The 19,375-nt window shown below is 33.0% G+C and overlaps 1 protein-coding gene across 2 annotated transcripts in view; it reads left to right on the forward strand.

Annotated features, from left to right (window-relative positions):
- Positions 1–19,375, forward strand: part of GBE1 (1,4-alpha-glucan branching enzyme 1) — a 243,316-nt gene that overhangs the window by 40,019 nt on the left and 183,922 nt on the right. The window contains exon 2 of one of the 2 annotated variants that reach the window (XM_031457686.2): positions 13,198–13,367. The exons of the other annotated variant lie outside the window; for it this stretch is intronic. Within the exon in view, the coding sequence (XP_031313546.1) occupies positions 13,198–13,367 (170 nt within the window). The remainder of the gene's footprint in view (positions 1–13,197; positions 13,368–19,375) is intronic. 2 annotated transcript variants of the gene reach the window in all.

Genomic DNA, 19,375 nt, shown 5'->3' on the forward strand with positions numbered 1-19,375 from the left:
TTAATGGATGCTGTACTAGATGTTGAGAATATAAAATTAAACAAAAGGTAATCCTTGGCTTTATGGCATCTATAATGTGGTGGGATAAAGTGTCAGCAGAGAAGCTTATAATAGTGTATGATTATACCATTGGGGCAATTTGGTCAAAGCTCTTTGTGAACCCAGCCTTGGGAAAGGTTGATCTCTGAGTAATGAGGAGCTTATGTGAGTTGTCAAGTCCAGTAGTTTTGATTATGAGCAGGCTTTAATTATCAGTACTACTATGTGATCTGGCCAGAGCATTTTGAGAACACTGAGTAGGAAAACAGTGGCCCAGAAGCAATAAGAGTTCTAGATGAACTTAAAGTTTCCATTTAGTGATGCTGAATAGGCTACTAAGTTAAGGATCAGGGTGGCATTATTAGCAAACAGATTTAGCTGTACTTGAATGGAATTTAACTTTGAGTTTTGTTTCAAATCTACTTACAGCATTATGGTCTTGGTTATGGTAGTTTAATTTGGTGCAAAGACTCTTGCTAATATAGGTAAGTGATATTTATAAATGTTATTTTACATCTGCACTTCATTACAAAGCCTACAGAGTATTATTGCTCAGTAATATTTAAATCCTTTACCTCAATCTCAATTTGGGTAAATATTTAAAAGAATAAAAATAATAAACTGAGACATGCAGACAATATAGTAGACTACTCTACTTGCCAAACTATTCTGTGCTTTCATACCTATTCTGTTTGGGACATTGGATGTAAAAAAGAAATGTGTGTGTGTGTGTGTGTACACATAGATAGATGGATATAGATATGAAACTTGGATTTTTATAACTTAAAAGAGAACTTGCCAATATGTTAGGAGTCACTATGAAAGCTCTTTGATCTTTTGGTTTTGTAGCTGACAGAATTTTGAAACCTTTGTCTCCCTCAGTAAAGGCAAAAATCTGTCAGGGTGTTTGATAGACCTTTGATATTTCATGGCGATTTAGTCCAAAAGATGTGGATTTTTTGTTGGAAATTATATATATATATATAAAATTTATATATATATATATATCTCCTAGGATTCTTTGATATATATTAGTATAGTGTGTCCTGTGCCATTGTCAAAGTGAAAATTGATTCATTTATCCTGTTCCTAATATAAAAATGTTCACGAAGATAAAGTCCATGTTTCTCTGGCTGTATTTAATAAATTCAAAAGTGAGATTGGGTTTGTTCATTTGCCACATGCCAATATATAAGCTTTCTGATTTTTGGTGATCTGTAGATGAAAAATTAGTGTTCATTAGTTTTTATCTTATAATTCGTATAATGACCATTTGGTTTGAAACTATACTTCAGGGGTGTAAATAGTACTTTTTGCATATTTTGCTTTAACTCAGTTAATTCAGGTTCATTGTGACAGATATACCTGCTTTCAGATAAAATTCTCTGGGCAATTAGAATCAGCACCAGTGTGAATTTGTTTTTTGTTAGACTTTAAACAGTAAAATAGGGAAAAAATGCTTTGTCGTTTTGTTTAGTTAGTGTAAATACGACAAGTTTTAATTTTTTTAAGTGTGTTTTCTGATGGTTCTATTTTTGAGCATTTGCAACTTTCTAACGTATAATAGAAGTTTTTTTTATCAAAAATTTACCATGTGAAAATTATTTCACAAATACTAAGTAACAGATAATGTAAATTTAGTATAGAAGTCCAAAGCAGCTGGAAAACTGTAAACTGCAGAGTTTGTTGTGTACTATTATGAGTACCAATGAAGTGCAGATACTCTGGAAGCAAAGTCTTGGATTTATCTTCTAGCTTCACCCACTTAATAACTGTGTGTCCTTGGGCAAAAATTGCTTAACCTCTTGTTTCTTCATCTGTACTCATCATACTTCCTTTTAGTGACTGTAGAATTTTTGAGAATGTTTGAGTAACAATGGCCTTCATATTAAAAGACAAAAGGACATAACCATCATGGCTTTTAATCTATTTATTGATACAATGAATTATATTAAGAACAAGTTTCTCCTAGTGATTTAAAAGATTAGAATTGCTTTCCGGCAGGTTGGTTGCCCACACATTCTCAGGAGCATAGCTATTGTGCAGGCTGTGGTTTACATTGTAGAAGACCTAAAGCCCCTCTCTAGCCCCAACCTCTGGTCTTTGCCATGTAATTTTTCCAAAAAGAGAAACCTGACCACAGAGCAGAGTGCTATTTGAGCCAAGAACTGTTGAAACATTAAGCTAGATTTCTTCCTAAAAATCAGTAGACTAAGACTGTGTTAGCTCATGTTTCATATTACACAAGAGAAAATAAACTGAAAGGTCAGTTGAACAGTTACAGCATTGCCCTTTTCCAAGGTAATCAGCAGAGCATGTAGCAAAGACGTGAACAGAAGCGTGACCGGAAAGAGAGTGGCTGATAAAGAGGCTGGCTGCTTAAAGTGCTTGGGACAATGCTTGACACTTCCAGGCCTGACCAGATGGGCCATCTCACAGGGCTTACCTTCAGTAATTCTGATTTATTACATTCAGATGATTTTTTTTTTCTAGTTAGGCAGTCAGGTTTTTACATTGCCAGAAGACCCCAGAAATTTTAATATTGACCATTAATCATACCTTGGTAAACTGCAAGGGCAATATATTATTAATTTGTTTGCAGCCAAGAGACAAGACACAGTGATTAAAATTAATTTCTAGCTACATTTTGTTAATTTATTCTAATTAATTAATCTGTTAAAAATTCAAAATATGTTTACATTAATGGCTGTATAGCAGATTCTTTTAGTTGTGTCATTAAGTGTCATTTCCATTATCCTAAATGTTGGATTCTAGACATAAACACTTACATTATTAAAATAAATATGGAGTTGTATAGGGCTTTCTAAGTAATACCACCAAGTGAAGTATTTTTAGTTTTTCATTAATTGAATAAGAACATTTTATGTTTTTGGTTCTGAAGGATTTAGATCTGTTAGGATCTCAGCCATGATCTCCCTCCACCCCTCAACTCTATGGCCTAGTACCAGAATTAAGAAAGAACATTTAATAAATAATAGCCATCATTTACTTTCAGGACACAATTTTAAATAGTAGCAACTTTCACTTTTAAAAGTTAACTTTTAGGGAGGAAGATGTAACTCAGTGGTAGAGCATGAGCTTGGCCCGGAAAAGGTCCTAGGTTCAATCCCCAGTACCTCCATCAAAAAAATAAATAAAACTAATTACTCCCCCCCAAAAATATAAATAAAAATAAACAAAAGTTAACTTTTAACAGTTTTGAATTGACCTCATTCTCCTCTTCCCAAAAAGTAAGATTGAATGATTTCTACATAATCATAATTTCTCTATAAATTTTATTAATTGGAAACTCAAAGTAGCCAAAATTACTTCTAACTTCAGGCCAAGTAAGTACAAAATTATTATTTAAATAGTTTTTATTCTTTAACATCAAAAAATAAGAAATCAATTATTTACTCTTAAGTATGATCTGAGGATAGATTTTTATCTGATTGTCTACAGTACATTTAATTATGTTTTAGAGGTGGTACAAAATAAGTAAGATTTTTTACAAAAGGTTAAAATTAGTAATGCACTTAATGTTTGGTTGTGACTGAATTAACATTTAAATTTTATTACTGTACTATTATGAGCATGATATAACTATTGTATTTTTTCAAGGTTTTTGTTTTTGTTTTCTACTTAGAAATCTCTTGATTTCTTGTCTGAAAAAAAAGGAAAGATGAGGTATGCCATAAAGTAATTTATTTTTGGTGGACCAGTAATATATAAGCATGATAATCCTGATGTCAGTGGCATTATCTTCCTGTTTTATAAATGAGGAGGCTGAAACTCTGAGATCATTAAGTGAAAAATCTAAGGTCAGTTTGCTAATGGGCCTAGCAATAGAACCCAATCCTTTATTTCTAAAATCTGAAGTCCTTTCTATAGTGTGTCATGCCTGGAACGTAGTACGTGGTCCATACCAATTAGTCTTAGACTGATTTCTTGTGTGAAAGAACTCATTTCTTTAACATCTCGTCCCAAATCTTATGAACATAGGGTTGTGATAGAAAAGCTACTTGAATTAAAAACCACAGACATGCATGTTACTATCAGTTTGAGTAGAAGTGAGATTGATGGGAATGAATGGTCTTCCACTCAGTTTTTATCAGTTCTCCAGAATAGACCTAAAGCACAGAATAGTCTGCATTCTTCTTAAGTAGCACTGACTGCTGAGGGGGATGTGTTTTGGCTTCTGGCAACAATAGGTGTCTTGACTGGGCCATCATCTACCCTGGTTTCCTATTTACTTTTCTAGCTCCATACGTTTGATCTTGATAGAACATCCAAGTCAGTGAATCAACGTCCTATGTGAGATCATGTATTTCCTTACAAACTTGGTTGTTTAGTCACACAGGACCTACAGGAGCAAGAGTTAGGGATTTATCTGAGGACTGCTTCCCATTTTCTATCTCATGGATTAAAGTGTGTCCCTTTAAAACTTTGGCCTTTTTTTCTCCACACATCCCAGTTGTAATGCCTGGCCTCTTCCAGGAGCTGCTTGCAAGCTATAGCCTTCATAGTTCCAGTCAAATGAGTGCACAAATCCTGGAGGGCCAGTGGGACTGAGTGAGCAATTGATCTCATACAGTTAGAGTGGATTGTATCTTTCTTATATTTTAAAAGGCTATTGATTTTTCTATGTTGCTTTCAAATCCGGCAATTGTATTGAATATATTAATTGTCCTAATATTGTGTTTATTCATCATTTCATGTGAAAGATAATATGCTAAGCATTTTAGGTATGTTACCTCATTTGATTATCATTTGATTATCTTATGAAATATGTTCTGTTATTCTCATTTCCGATTGAAAATTTAGTCTTAGGTACAGTTAAGAGGTAGGATTGGGATTCAAATTCAGGCATAATAATCCTAATCTTAAACCTAAATCAAACCATTTTATCACAATTGCCTACCACAGTCTGGCAAGTAATAGGTGCTCACTAAATATTTGTTCATTGAGTGCTTAATATGTGCCACTATTTTAGGTGCTTGTATACATCAATGTGCAAAACAGATAATTTTCCTTGTCTTTGTGGAATTTACATTATACTTCTGTTTTTGGGTTATAAACCATTATAAGTGCCTTATACTATGCTTTCTCGCCCTTTGTTTTTTGCTCTATTATCTCTTTAGTGTAATAAAGAATGTCTTGAAGGCATAGAGTCTCTAATGTCTTTCTTCTCTATGTTCTCAGTGACTAGCATAACTAAATATATAGTAGATGCTTAGTAATATTTGTGGAATAAATGGGTAGATTTTACCAACCCTTGTTTGTCACTTTTAATTAAATGGCCCCATTTTTACTGTTGCCTGATAAATGAAGTTTAGAGTGTATGTTAACTTGGATACAGATGAGAAATGTCAGTAAAATTTTAAATGAAATTTTGAAAATTATGTATTTATTTATTAATACATTGAAATATTTAAAAATAAGGAACAACATTCAAAAATAAGAAACTATGTCTACTATGATATCAATTTTTAAATTATTTTCATTGCTCAGTCTTATATAACAAAAGAATCCACAAAACCCTGTTCAGTCTACTTAATAAAGACTTCATTAATCTCCGGATTCTGCCTACTGAAATTCATCCTTCATACTGCTCCCTTTAAAGCATGTCTCTGATTGTATTAGTTGTCTCCTCTGTCAAGTCTTTTTTAAAAATTTTTTTTATATTAACTTTTTTTGTGTGTGTATTTTTTTTATTGGGTTATAGTCATTTTACAATGTTGCGTCAAGTTCCAGTGTAGAGCACAATTTTTCAGTTATACATGAACGTACATACATTCATTGTCACATTCTCTTATATTAACTTTTTTTGGGGGTGGGTGGGGGGAGGTAATTAGGTTTATTTAATGGAGGTACTGGGGATTGAACCCAGGACCTTGTGCATGCTAAGCATGTACTCTACCACTAAGCTGTACCCTCCCACTCCTCTGTAAAGTCCTAAAGGTTTTTATTTTTTATTTAATTTATTATCTAACTGAAAACCATCTTTTCATCCTGACTGACCACTAGATTTCTATCCATCCTCCTGCTCTGGCCACATGCAGCTAGTCATCATGGCCACAAGAACCACCTTCATTTTTACACATGTAATGTTCTTCTCTTGTCTTTTCTCCAACTGTCAAAATATACTACTCATCCTTCAAGGTATAGCACAAATGCCAGCCACTTTTTGAAGCCTTCTCTAATCTCTTCTCCCAGTAGTTCCTTCTGTTGTCTTGCTTATTCTTGTATTAACACTTGCTTATCTCAGCCCTATCCTGTCCTGAGTTGAACAGTCTTCTGTTGGACTGATGTTCTTAAAGAAAGAATCTAATTTTATGTAACTGAATCATTAGCATACAATAAGTAATTTTTACCCTGTAATAAAGATGCTGTGTTTTTTGTTGTTGTTGAATACTTATCCTTGATTAAGGCACAGAAACTATTCACTTTAAAGTCTCAAATGCCCATTCTTCTATTTGACAGACTTAACAGGTAGATAATTTTGTACATTGCAGATATTTTTTGCTTCAAGAAGAAAGTTTTTGCTAGTCACCTTGAGGTCTTTTTAAAGGCTGATTTAAAAAGATACTTTTTTCTTTCAAAAAAAATTCCATTCCTCCCTCCTTTAACCTTATTTCCCCATTTTTAGTTATTAAAAATTTCTGTTGAGCTTTTTTTTTTTTACTTCTGTGCTTTTTCTTGCCTCTAATCTAAGTTTCCCCTAGGAAGCAGATGACAATATAAAATCTTGAGAATTAAGCTAGCAAGGAAAGGATTTCCCCCATGGCTTCCTAGGATTTCAGGCCCACTCAGAAGCACTTGAGAAAGAATTGTACATCCTAGGCATTTCCAGATAAGGTATGATCCTTCTTCCCTGACCTATCTCCTGTGTTCAGACCTTGCCTGAAATTAGAACTTCAGTACAGATCTAGGATGAACTGTCTTATAGGAGAACAAAGATTTTAGTCTGTTTCATTTTTTTTCTGAATTTATCTTTTGTTACTTTCCTAAAGTGACTATTCCCTCCCACCCCCGATCAATCCAATTTTTAAAACTTTCTTCCAAATGTTTTATAATCCGTACATTCAAGTTAAGATGGAGTACCTAGTATGTGTTATGTCTTAATATGCCTATATTGCCTATATTTGCAATTTTTCACAGCAGGAAGAAATGATAAGGGTTCTCAAACACTTTTGGAATTTAAGGAGAAATAATCCCTCATGTTTGCTAATAATTAACATGCACATTAAAGTCTAAACAAATATTATAAGTTAAAAAAATTAATAAATTAAAAAATATATTACAGCATTGCCTGGCACTGAGGTGGTGAAAAGTTACAGCTTACAATTATCAAGTGCTTGCTGACTACTGTGGGGATGACTCCTAGTATGATTTCATTGATTCCTTATAAACTATGTGGTTCCCCCACTTAACAGGGGAAGAAATTAAGGAAAAGGAGGTTAAGTGATTTGTTCAAGGTCACATATAGTATATAACAGTCAGGATTTGAACTTACACTGTTTATTTCTAGAGACTTAGCTGATTCTCTTAATTATTAAGATTAACCATTATTTAAGATTAATTATTAAGATTAGTAGCTTTATGAGTAAAACATAAAGAACTTTCTTTTTTTTTAACATTTTTTATTGAGTTATAGTCATTTTACAATGTTGTGTCCATTTCCAGTGTAGAGCACAATTTTTCAGTTATAGATGATCATACATATATTCATTGTCACTTTTTTTTTTCACTGTGAGCTACCACAAGATCTTGTATATATTTCCCTGTGCTATACAGTATAATCTTGTTTATCTATTCTACATTTTGAAATCCCAGTCTGTCCCTTCCCACCCTCCTCCCACTTGGCAACCACAAGTTTGTATTCTATGTCTATGAGTCTGTTTCTGTTTTGTATTTATGTTCTAGTTTTTTTTCTTCAGATTCCACATATGAGCGATCTCATATGGTATTTTTCTTTCTCTTTCTGGCTTACTTCACTAAAGGGCTTTCTTTAAAAGGAAAATTTGACTTTTAATTTGAGATTCTTGTCTCTTGATTTACTTAAGGTATACATTTTGTGATGAATGATGCTATATCTCTGTTGCTTATTACCTTCTTGACCTTGGGCAGCTTGCATATTTATCTGTGCCCCTATTCCTTTAGTTCTAAAAAGAGGATTAGAAACATCAATGTAGAGATCAAATCTGATAATATTTTTATATCTGTACAAAATGCTAGTTGCAATACTAACTTCATTTTATGTTCTTGGTTACCAAGAATTTGACCCAGTTTTTAAATATTCTGTAAATTCATAGCAGAATATTAAGAGAGACGACTGTAGTAGGAGAGGGCACAGGCATGATGAGCTTGCTGTATCCTCAGGCACTTTCTTTTTCGAGCCACAGTGATTTCAAAGTGGAATGTGTATTTCTGTAGCAGAGCTATAGGGCTGACCTTGAGGAAGTCAAGATATTTAGTTAAAGTAAAATCATGCTATAATCCTGTTTCTGTTCAATTTTTAATAAATAGGACATTTGTACATATCCTGTGAAACTTCTTACGAATGATTACTTTTTAAACTTAAACTTTAAATAAATCTAAAATTATGTTTTAAAAATATTATAACCACATTGACAATAAAATTATTGCCACATTTATGTGCCCTCTCAAAGTTGATGGTTTTTTAAAAAATCAGTATTTTTTTATGATGTTATGTATGTCTGTATTATTATTTTTTTTTTAACCCTAACTCTAGATTTCTTTGTTGATTGTTCCTTACTGTTGGATTGTTTTATTGAATGTTGTTGCTTATGTTGTTTAATGTAGATTAGAATTTCCATACACTATAGCTGAATGATAACTGTAAGAGGTAAAAGTCATTTTCTGGAGAGTATGAGAGTTTGCATACCAGTTTCTCATTAGATCTATAGATTGAGGGTTTTTTTTGTTTTTTGTTTGTTTGTTTTGGTTCAGCTCAGTATTTGAAACATTTTGACACAGTTGCCAGTGTTAAATTAGGGAAAGTTTATAGAAAAATCTGGAATTTTTTTATTCTTGAATAATTACTTGATTTGGCAAATGTTTGGTAACAATAGCTTTTAAATAGATAGTGTCACTTTTCGATGGGTTTTGTGCTCTCCATCTCGCCTAAGTCCCTTCTGGATTGTTTTCCATACTCTAAGGCCAGCCTCATTGGTCATTCTTTTATTATTAGGCTTGCCCTTTTATGTTTCTTGTGAGGGACCAGCTCCTAGTATTTATGATACCTGTCTGGCTCCTGTGGGTGGTTCAGTTTGCGTCCCCTGGAGTAAGGACTGCCAGTGAGACTGGGGTTATATCATTTTATTAAAAGTTAATTTGTTTCAAATAATTGATTACATATAATTTGCATTTTTATAAAACCATGGGCATATGTGCTCACAGGTAGGCATATGTATTTATGTGTTATATGTATGGTACAAAAGGTGGTCATACATGAAATATTCCACCCATATGTACCACTCCCATTGGTACTGTGCTTCACTGATCAAATTCTGTGCTGTATCTCTCCTTGTCTTAGAAGCAAATGTGGTGCATGTGGTGGGACTAGGGAGGCTTAAGGCTCCTGCCTGCCGTAGCCCATTGTAATCCCACCTCTGGTGCAGAGGAAGAGACCCTTTGACTATACCATCTGCGTGCCATCCGTAGCTGTGTGTATATTTCTTGATATAAATAGATGCTTTGTGAAACACTGCTCTGTAACTTTTTCCCCTAAGCTGTCTATCTTGGGGCTCTTTCCATATTAGCACATTTCTCTCTACCTCATTCTACCAAATGGATCATGTGTAATTTGTTGTTTGGATGTTCTACAGTTAATTCAGCCAATCTCTTTTGTTGAACAGGTAGGTTATTTTACATGGTTTGGTATTTTAAATAATGGATAATGATTATCATTGTACACATAGAGTCTTTGCTTCTTTGTGTGATAGATATATATCCAAGGGATAAATTTCTAAAAATGGAGTTAATTAGTTAAAGAATGTGATTCTGAAATTTTCATGGCTGATGCCAAATTGTTCTCTAATTTATATTCCATTGAAGAGTATCTGGGAATGTCTTTTTCCTGGCCCTGCACTCTGCCTGCATAGACTGTCATGTTTATTGGTCAGTTAGGTAGAAAATGGAATTGGGAAATTTAGGTTTGTACTTTTTTCAATTTTGTATGAATTTGAGCATCTTTTCATGTGTTTACTAGCCATTTGTACTTCTTTTTCTGTGAACTCTTGGTTTTGTTTATTTGTAATTTAATATTTACAACTTTGAACTTTCAAAGTTGTTTTGGTTTTAGAGATCCTTTTTTTAAACTAAGATAGATTCCAGTATTTTATTAGGTAAGCCATCCTTTTCTTACTGATTTGAAATGTCCTTTTATGATGTATTTAATTTCTTTATATGTTCAAGGCTATTTCAGGAACTCAGTTTTGTTCCACTGATCTGTTTCAAATTATTTCAGTTCCTCAAATTTTATAAACATAGTTTTACATACCTGGTAAAATTCTTATGGAATATTTTATAGGATTATGTAGATGTTTTGATAATCTAAAATTTTTATAGTTTCAGAAAAAAACATTTTTGTTTAAATGATATTTCTTTGTTATAAATAATTAGAACAATTCAAGGGAGACAGTAAATAGAAACCCCACCAAAAAAAAATCATCACTGATATTAAGAGAACATCATTCTTGATATTTTTATATACTTGTATAAGATAAAAGGATAGATAAATAACTTGATAGATAGAATAACATAATAAAACATGAGGAAAATGAATGTGTGTTAAATTTAACTTTAATTTTAAGCAAAGAAACTGAAGTAAAATGAAAGAAATGGCTGAAATTCACATACAACTTTCTTTACGCTGAGATATTGTTTCCTAAAGTGCCTGAGATTAATAGAGATTAAAAAGAATAATGATGACAATCTTAGTCAATGTTGAGTAACTCTGTTAAAATCAAATAGATGTCTGACCACTCTTGTGCTTTATTCCATCTCTCTTTCACTTATCTCTTGTTTTTTAATAAATCAAATGTTCACTTGGCAATTGAGATTATTTTTTCATTATCACATTCACGTGATTGCACAATTGTGTAGCCATGGTTCTACAATTAAAGACTCACGGCTCAGCCACTCAGCTACAGTGACTGTCCATTCCTCTGTGTGTGTTTTTAGTCTAATTGCCTAATTTTTAATTGCCTGATTTTTTATAGAAAGTAGTCTTTTTTCCCCATCAAGAGTGGTTCATTATTGTCACAGACTTTAAATTATTTTTTAATTTGGCAATATTTAAGGAATTTGTTAGGCTTAAGTAGGAACTTGTCTTATATAATATCCTTAGATTACTACTTATGCCTCCCAGAATTGTGTGGGCTTAGCTTTGTTATCTTTTGGTCTTTAATATAATGTTCCTTTGCAAAAAAAATGCCCCCTCCCCTTACTTTTTTATATCAGTTGTCCATAGAATTATTTCTTTCTCCTTTAAATTTCAGTAGTTTAAACTGGGAGATGCTATGCGTGTGTGTGTGTGTTTGTGCATTTGTTTGTTTTCCAATTTTTTCTTAAAGCGTGATGTGTTCTTTTTAATATATGGACTTAATTCCATAGGAAAATTTGTCCAGTTTTATATTTTTATATTTATTTTATTTAGTTCTGTTCTTCAGAATCACCATTTATCCTTATTTGGATCATTTTTGTCAATTTTGCATGTCTCAGCTTCTCTTGACTATATTCAGTTTCTTTGTCTTTTTTTTCTCTGCTCAATAATATCAATTTACAGTTGTTCATTCACCTAATAATTTGTTACTTTTGTTATATGTACATTTTGTTCCTTGCCAATTCTGATTTATTTATTATTTTCTAATGCTGTATTTTGTTCCTGTTTTTATTTCCTTGAGTCTGAAGTCTCATTTTACTTCTCATTCTGTTTCTTCATCATATAATCTCTCAGCTCTTATTTTTATTGAATTCAGTTTTATTTAAGTTGAAGTAGCGTGTGAGACATTTGTAGAAAGATTCTTTTTCTGTTCAGCTCAGTTGAGGTGTTCTTCATTAGTTAGATCTCAGATTTTGTATATTCCCTGTATGTCCCCTATTTGGATTCATGCCATCCTTCTAGGACTTTTACTGCACACCCCTCAGAGTATGAGGGAAGTGCAAGGAAGTTTATGGGCATTGCTTAATTCTTGTATAGTTCCGGAACTTTCATTTCTGACAGAGAGCACCTACCACATGCTTCACTTCCCTAGTTTTACCAATTGTGTCCTACTTTGCTTCTCCCCAGATCTGGGGCTAATAAGTGAACCTAGTATATTTGTGTCGTACCAGTCCTAAACATGGACTCTGGGGATCTGGGAGAGGGTCAGGAGCAGCTGTGTGTTATTCTTGGTCCTGCTTGGAAAAGAATCTTTGGTTTCTTCTCCTGGCCACTAGCTTTGGTAATTAGATGTGTTGTATGTTCTTTCCATGCTTAGTTGCTATAGGGTAGGGCTACGCAACCTACAGCCCATAAGCCAAATTTGGCCCCACCATCTGCTTTTGTAAATAAAGTATTATTGGAACACAGCCACACCCACTTATTTACATATTATCTGTGGCCAATTTCATGCTTCAGAGACACAGCTGAGTAGTTGTGACAGAGACTGTATGTCTGGCAAAGCCTAAATACTGACTATCTGCTCCTTAACAGGAAAAGTGTACCAAGCCTGCTGTAGGGTAATTTTATTTTGCTTGCTGGTTTTTGATTATTTTTCTTTCATTTTTTAGAGGTTAGAGGAGAGAGATGTAGGAATACTTCCTCACTATACTATTTAGACATAGAAGTTGCTATAATGCTGATTTTAAAATACTCATAGAATAACATAACCATCATATTTTCTCTCTTATACCAAGATGCTTGAAATTAGAAAAAGAAAAAATGTTGGATTAGTTCAATTTATTTGAGATAAGAATGACTTTATTATACCAGGTAACTTCTACCAATAAATGAAGTTATTCACATCATTCCTCCTTAATGATACCTTTTTTTTTTTTTCTGTATTAGAGTAAAGCAGCTACTTAATTACAGGAGCTTTTCTGGAAGATGATTTAATTTTTCAATTTCCTTTCTTGTGCACTTTTCCAAAGGTATAAGCGTTTTAACCAGACTTTGAACAACATTGGAGAGAATGAAGGTGGTATTGATAAGTTTTCCAGAGGTTATGAATCATTTGGCGTCCACAGATGTGCTGATGGTGGTGTATATTGCAAGGAATGGGCCCCTGGAGCAGAAGGAGTTTTTCTTACTGGAGATTTCAGTGAGTATTTTGGAAGCATTATAGACAATTGTAGTATTTTGTTTATTTACTTAAAGCATAATCTTGTTATATGCTGTATATTTAACTTTATGAAGATGATTGATTACAGATACCCTACTTATCAGATGTCATAGAATTTAAGTCTTTACCTTCATATGGTAAAAGTGTTTCTGCTATAATTTGATATTGTATTTCTTAAAAACTGTATGTTCTGTAAAATCATATACCAGAAGTTACAGTTTATGAGAAAAATAATGCTAGGCAGAGTACTTCAAATTTATTCAACTTTGTTAGCAAACTCTATTTAAGAGTGATCTAGGTAAAAATACTGGTTTAGGTTAAATCTCCACTAGCATTTGCTCCTGGTTAACTGGCTTTGTAGTTCTTGGATCCTCCAATATCCTTTTTGAGACTTCAGTAAAAGTAGACATCTCATCTAGAGGGTAAACTTCTTCATCAGTCAATTCCTTTTTTTTTTTTTTCCTTTTCCTTTTTAATAGCACAATGGGAAATAATCTTCCTAGCCTTGTTATCTACACTGTTAATTTCACTGGAGGCTGCGAAGGTTATTTCCTGTTGTTAGCTCTCTGGAAAGAGTAGTGGTTCTAGAAGTCAGGCTTCCAGCTGACAGTCTAGTGGAAGGAAGACCTGTATGTAAATAACTATAATACAGTCTGTTCCGTTTTATTCTATAAGTATAGATAAATTACTGTAATAGTGACAAGGAAGAACACTCAGTTTTGAAAGTAGAATAGCTAGAAAAATACACCTTGGCAAAATATTCTAATACAAGGAAAGGAAAGGAAGTATCATTACCATATGTATAAGTGCTGTATATGTACTGGAACTATCATCCCAAAATCCTATTGCTTCTTTACCTATTAGCAGTGATTTAAAAAGTAACATGATTTTACTTTTATCTTTATCATGAAAGTGTATACATATAATTTAAAACATTGCTTTTGTGTCTGATTCTTCCCTCCACCTCGAAAGATAATATAAAATGTATCTTCAAAAACCAACAACAAAAATCTTATTTCTGTTAAGGAATAACTTGACTGTTACTTATATTTACAGTAACAGGAAAATAGGAAAGGAAATGTTCTTAATTCAGTTTTTATCTAAATGATTAGCCATTTATTTCTGATAATTTTTCAGAAGAAATTAAAATTAAAGACTGTCCAGACTGTAATTCTGTATTATAGAAAATTACGCCAGTAATCAAAATATGTTAGCATATTGTGGTATCTCTCTCTTCTAATTAGTTTAGAAATTGCACTATGCTTTTTCTCAAAGTTTACTCATAATACTGCTGTATGGTATGGTATGTTCTAGTGTTTTGTTTTCTTTTTTTTTTTTGCCAACTGACCTGAAAATATTTTAGGTACAAATGCTTATTGTTGTCAAATATGTATTATTTTTAAGAAAGACGTTGCCATGAATTGGTGTGTAGAAAAAAAGAAAAAAGGATGGGATTTAGAGTTTGAAACCTGGTGGAGCTCTCTAAACACTGTTCTTCACCTGACTTGGTGGGGAGAAAGGTGACGCTATTCCTCTTACCTGCCTAGCTGGGTTGCTCTAGATACTAACTAGATTGCAAATGTGAAAACATTTTGTACATCACTCAGTGCTGTAGAAATGTTAATTGGCAAGATTAAAAAAAATACTCCAATTTGCAAAAATCTTTTTTTTTCAATTAAAAAATTACTATTAATTTCAAAAAGAGGTGAGCCTTGGAAAAGTCAAATGATTTGGTCTCTGTTTAGCCCAAAGGAGGTGGATCTGGCTTTTACCATCCACATATTTAAAACTTGGAAAGCACCTTCACTTTAAATATATTACACATATTTTTCTTCACTTGAAAGAAAATGAAACAAGCATTTCTTTTCCTTTCAGTCATTTTTTTTTTTTTTAAACTAGCTTTTTAAGCAGCTAGCAGCTGCTGCAGCAACCCAGGACAGTGGATATATAATGACATTCATCAAGATTGGAATCTTACCACCCAAAAAGTATTTCTGGGCCACTTAGAAACTACTTTAAACTCTTTAGATGAATTTTTAAAACTTTGAATCATCTTTAAAAAAGGAAAGTTTTATTCTTTAGAAAATTAAATGTGATATGAAATATACTTGGAGTTTTGCAACTAAATCATGTTTATTGCAGCTTTCTAAATAATTGGAGGAAACTAGTTGCTTTCTAGTAGCTAGATAATATTAAGTAGAGAGAAAGGCAGTAAACTACATATGTCAATATAAAATAATTGGGTTCCTATTCGCTATAACTGAAAACATTTCATTTAAAATTACTAAGTCTGGGAGCTAGGTATTTTTCAAATAACCTAAATGTCTATCATTGATAGACTAAAAAAAAAGGAAAAACACCCTGATTTTTATGCCTACAGAAAAAAGAAACCACAGATATTTTTGCAGAGTGGGAAAGATATTAAGGAATATTTTTACCTGTTTTTCTGGACAAAATTTATCTACAACTTAGGTTTCAGTTATACAGTTGCCAAGAAATTTACATCATCACGAAAGGCTTTATATTACTTAATTCCACATGCTCTGAAACAGTGCTCCTCAAAGTGTGCTCTATAGAACCATGTGATTCAGTGCTCTGTGATTGGTTTGCAATAGTATATTGTCAGAAGTTAGGAGTAAGCATTTAGAAACTTTGATAGCAGTTTGACAGACTAATTTTATTTCTTTTGAATCCCATAATGATAATAAAAATATCAGGGCTTAAACTTTGAAAATAGATTAATTTTATTTCTTTTGAATCCCATAATGATAATAAAAATATCAGGGCTTAAACTTTGAAAATATTTTTTCTTTCAATTTTCTAATAATTCATTTTTTATATTTTATGTAAGCATTAGTCTCTGTACTAGATTGGAAGACTGAAAAAGAAAAGGCAACTGGTCCATCACCGTAGACAATTTGAGAAGACACTGGTCTGAAAATCAGTGATCATTATTTATTGGTTTAGAAGTCCTTTATGGGTGGAAGGTATCGTTCTGATGTCAACCTCCTTTATATTCTCTTCCTTCAACTGAATCTATGGTGGTTGTGTTTGCATTCACTGTGGTATGGCATGTTACAAGAAACTCCATTTTAATGACTTGCAACTACGAAGACTAGTTTTTGTTTATGTTGGCTGCAATTATCAGCTGTGGCTCTGTCCTAGGTGTCAAATTCTTTCTAGAATCAAGGGTGATAGTGCAGCCCCTGTGTGGGACATGCCTATCTCGTGACAGAAAAAGAACAATGGAGGAAACCTGTCATGGCTCTAAAAGCTTCAGCTTAGAAGTGACAAATGTGACTTGTACTTCTATTTCGTTAACCAAAGAATTTGGCTTCAAGTCATTGAAGCTGGAAGCAGAATTTTACTTTATGGAAGCTCATGCAAAATTGGGAATTCTAATAATATAAATGACCCTCCGTGGCAAGTGACACATCTTCATAATAAAAAGTGTAAACTTTTCAGAGTTTCTGATTTTCTAGACATAGTCTTTTTTGCAGGAGTGGGGGAGTTGGTATCAGGTAGGATAGTGCTTCTAGCTTAGATTGTTGAGAAGGTTTCTTTGGAATGTCTACTGACCTTTGGATTCAAATGGAACTTCAAGGAGTCTTTTGCAATGTAGATATTTTCAACTCCCCATGGGCCCTCTGTAAATGCATTTTTGTTCTGTGGCTGCCTTCAGTTTGGCTTATTGGAGATCGTGAGGTTTCTGGAAAGTGAATTTTCACGGTGATCTGGGGAACTTGGATACTCTTTGTTTTGGTAAAGTGGTGGCAAACTACAAGGTAGATGTAGAAGGCTTTAGGGCCGTTAACCAAACCAGCACCAGTGCTGAGAAATGGCCTCTGTGATGTATGTGAGCTTGAAATAACTAACCAGCTAATAGACATTTAGAAAGTTGTCAGAACTTTAACTTTCCAACCTGATGGTGATTCTTTCACCCCTTTTATCTGTTTTCACCGAATGAATTGCTCACTTTCAATGGAGTAGATGTACGGTGGAGGCTTACTTGACCATTGTCTACTTATCAGATTTACTGAATTTACTTCTGCTTGGCAGGCTCACGGGAAATGGTACTGACTGCTTCCCACAGAACACTGAGTACACAGGGGTAGTGGACTTTGGTCTACTACATGTGTGCAGTTCTGCTCCTGCGAGTTACGTGGTTTGCTTTTAGTGAGCCGTTTCCCATCTTCCTCCAATCCTGTGAATGACAATTCTTCTCGTTATAATTCTGTAATTTAATATTATATGAAGTGATGAACTATGAGTGAGACACAAAGAAAATTATTAAGTATTGGGAAGATCTCAATAAGGACAAGTTGGAAAAAGTTATTTTGAATTAAGCATGCATAAATGAACTGCAACAAATGATATGAAGCTAAGGATTCCATATGCAGATTATCTTGCATGCACTTTTTAGCTTTCATTCTATTTTAATCCAAAGAAAATTAGAAATTAGAAATGTTGCCTTGTAGGTATAGGTTCATATAAGAAAGATGATACAAAATCCTAATCAGAGGACCTAAATTTAAAGAAATGATGGTAATATAATATTAGAAGGTGGGTGAATGTTTGTATTTGTGTTTTGAGTTAAAACAACATTTTTACTATATATGTGTATATATATATAATCAGTCTTTGCTTTAATCAGTATTTTCAATATATGTACCAACTTCTGGCCCCCAATTGTGCTGGATCAGAGAGCTTTGTTATAATGCCTAATGGGATTATTTTTATAGGGTTAGCATCTTTACTTCCTGGGCTTTTAGGGGGTGCTGTTAGAGACTTTACTGCCAGAAGGCAGATTTTGAGCTGTGTGACATAAATAATAATTTTCTAGCCTCATGTTACTTTTTCATAAATACTCTGTTAAAAATTATGCTATTTGGATAATATATAACACTTTTTTATTAGGTTTCAGCTTTGGTATTTCACTTGTAGTTAATGTCTCTACAATTATTTTATTTATGGTTGTTCTTCAGTGCTTGTCTTTTGAAATTTTCATAATTTTATACATTAAAATGACTTTATTAAGATCACTATTTACTTATACAAAGAAGGTACATTATTCATATTATTCTCTTATTAAGTTAGAGTTTTTCTTGGACAAGTGTTGTTTTATTTTATTGTAGTCACATCAAGCCCCAAGTGTGACTGATTATAACATATATCAACATTCTCTGTATCTTGATCACAACTAAACTATTCATTTTAAGTTCAAATTGTATTACTCCAAGAAGCTGTCACTTAAGACAGACGTTTAAGGCAACTCCAATTTAATTTGTTGTGATTTTCTTATGCCACAGATAACATAACTGAATATCATTTTGCATTTTAGAGGATTTACCAAAATATAGTTAAATCTCTAAAAGATTTATACGCTGTTTGTTTTGCTAATCCAGGTAGTTGTCCAAAGCAGTTAAACTGGAATTCACTTATTAGCCTTGAAGCGTTGTCTGTTTTATTGTCAAGCTTTTAATCTGTGGCTCTCTCCTCACATCCTTTCCCTCTTTTCCCTATTATTACCTTGTATTCTTCACATTTTCAATCCCTGTCTATTTTGTCATTAAAAAAAATGGAAGTGTATTTAAGCTTGAATAGATTTTGAAGAAAGAAAATTTTGCTTCTTTGTAGCTTTGGAATGGCTTCAGTGAAACTGTGACGGTATTCATTTTAATTTTGACTGTCAGAGATCCACCTCTTGTGATGGGTTCCTGAAAAAATGACTTAGCCGTCTGTTTTAGTTTTGCTTGTAGATCAGTGGCAGAAGTACCTCAAATGTGTTATTTAGATATTAGGAACCTGAAAATAATACCACATTTTCTCAGCAAGTTATCCGTGACCTTCAGTAATGATAATCATGGTGTAGTGACACTGTCCAGCAACCATGGGGACTAATGACTTTTGACCTAAATCTTGCAGACTTATTATATACTGTTACTTCTTAGTTATATATTTTCTTTCTTATTTTTTATTTTAACATT

Source organism: Camelus dromedarius, chromosome 2, assembly GCF_036321535.1.
Source record: "Camelus dromedarius isolate mCamDro1 chromosome 2, mCamDro1.pat, whole genome shotgun sequence".
NCBI classification, from domain to species: domain Eukaryota; kingdom Metazoa; phylum Chordata; class Mammalia; order Artiodactyla; family Camelidae; genus Camelus; species Camelus dromedarius.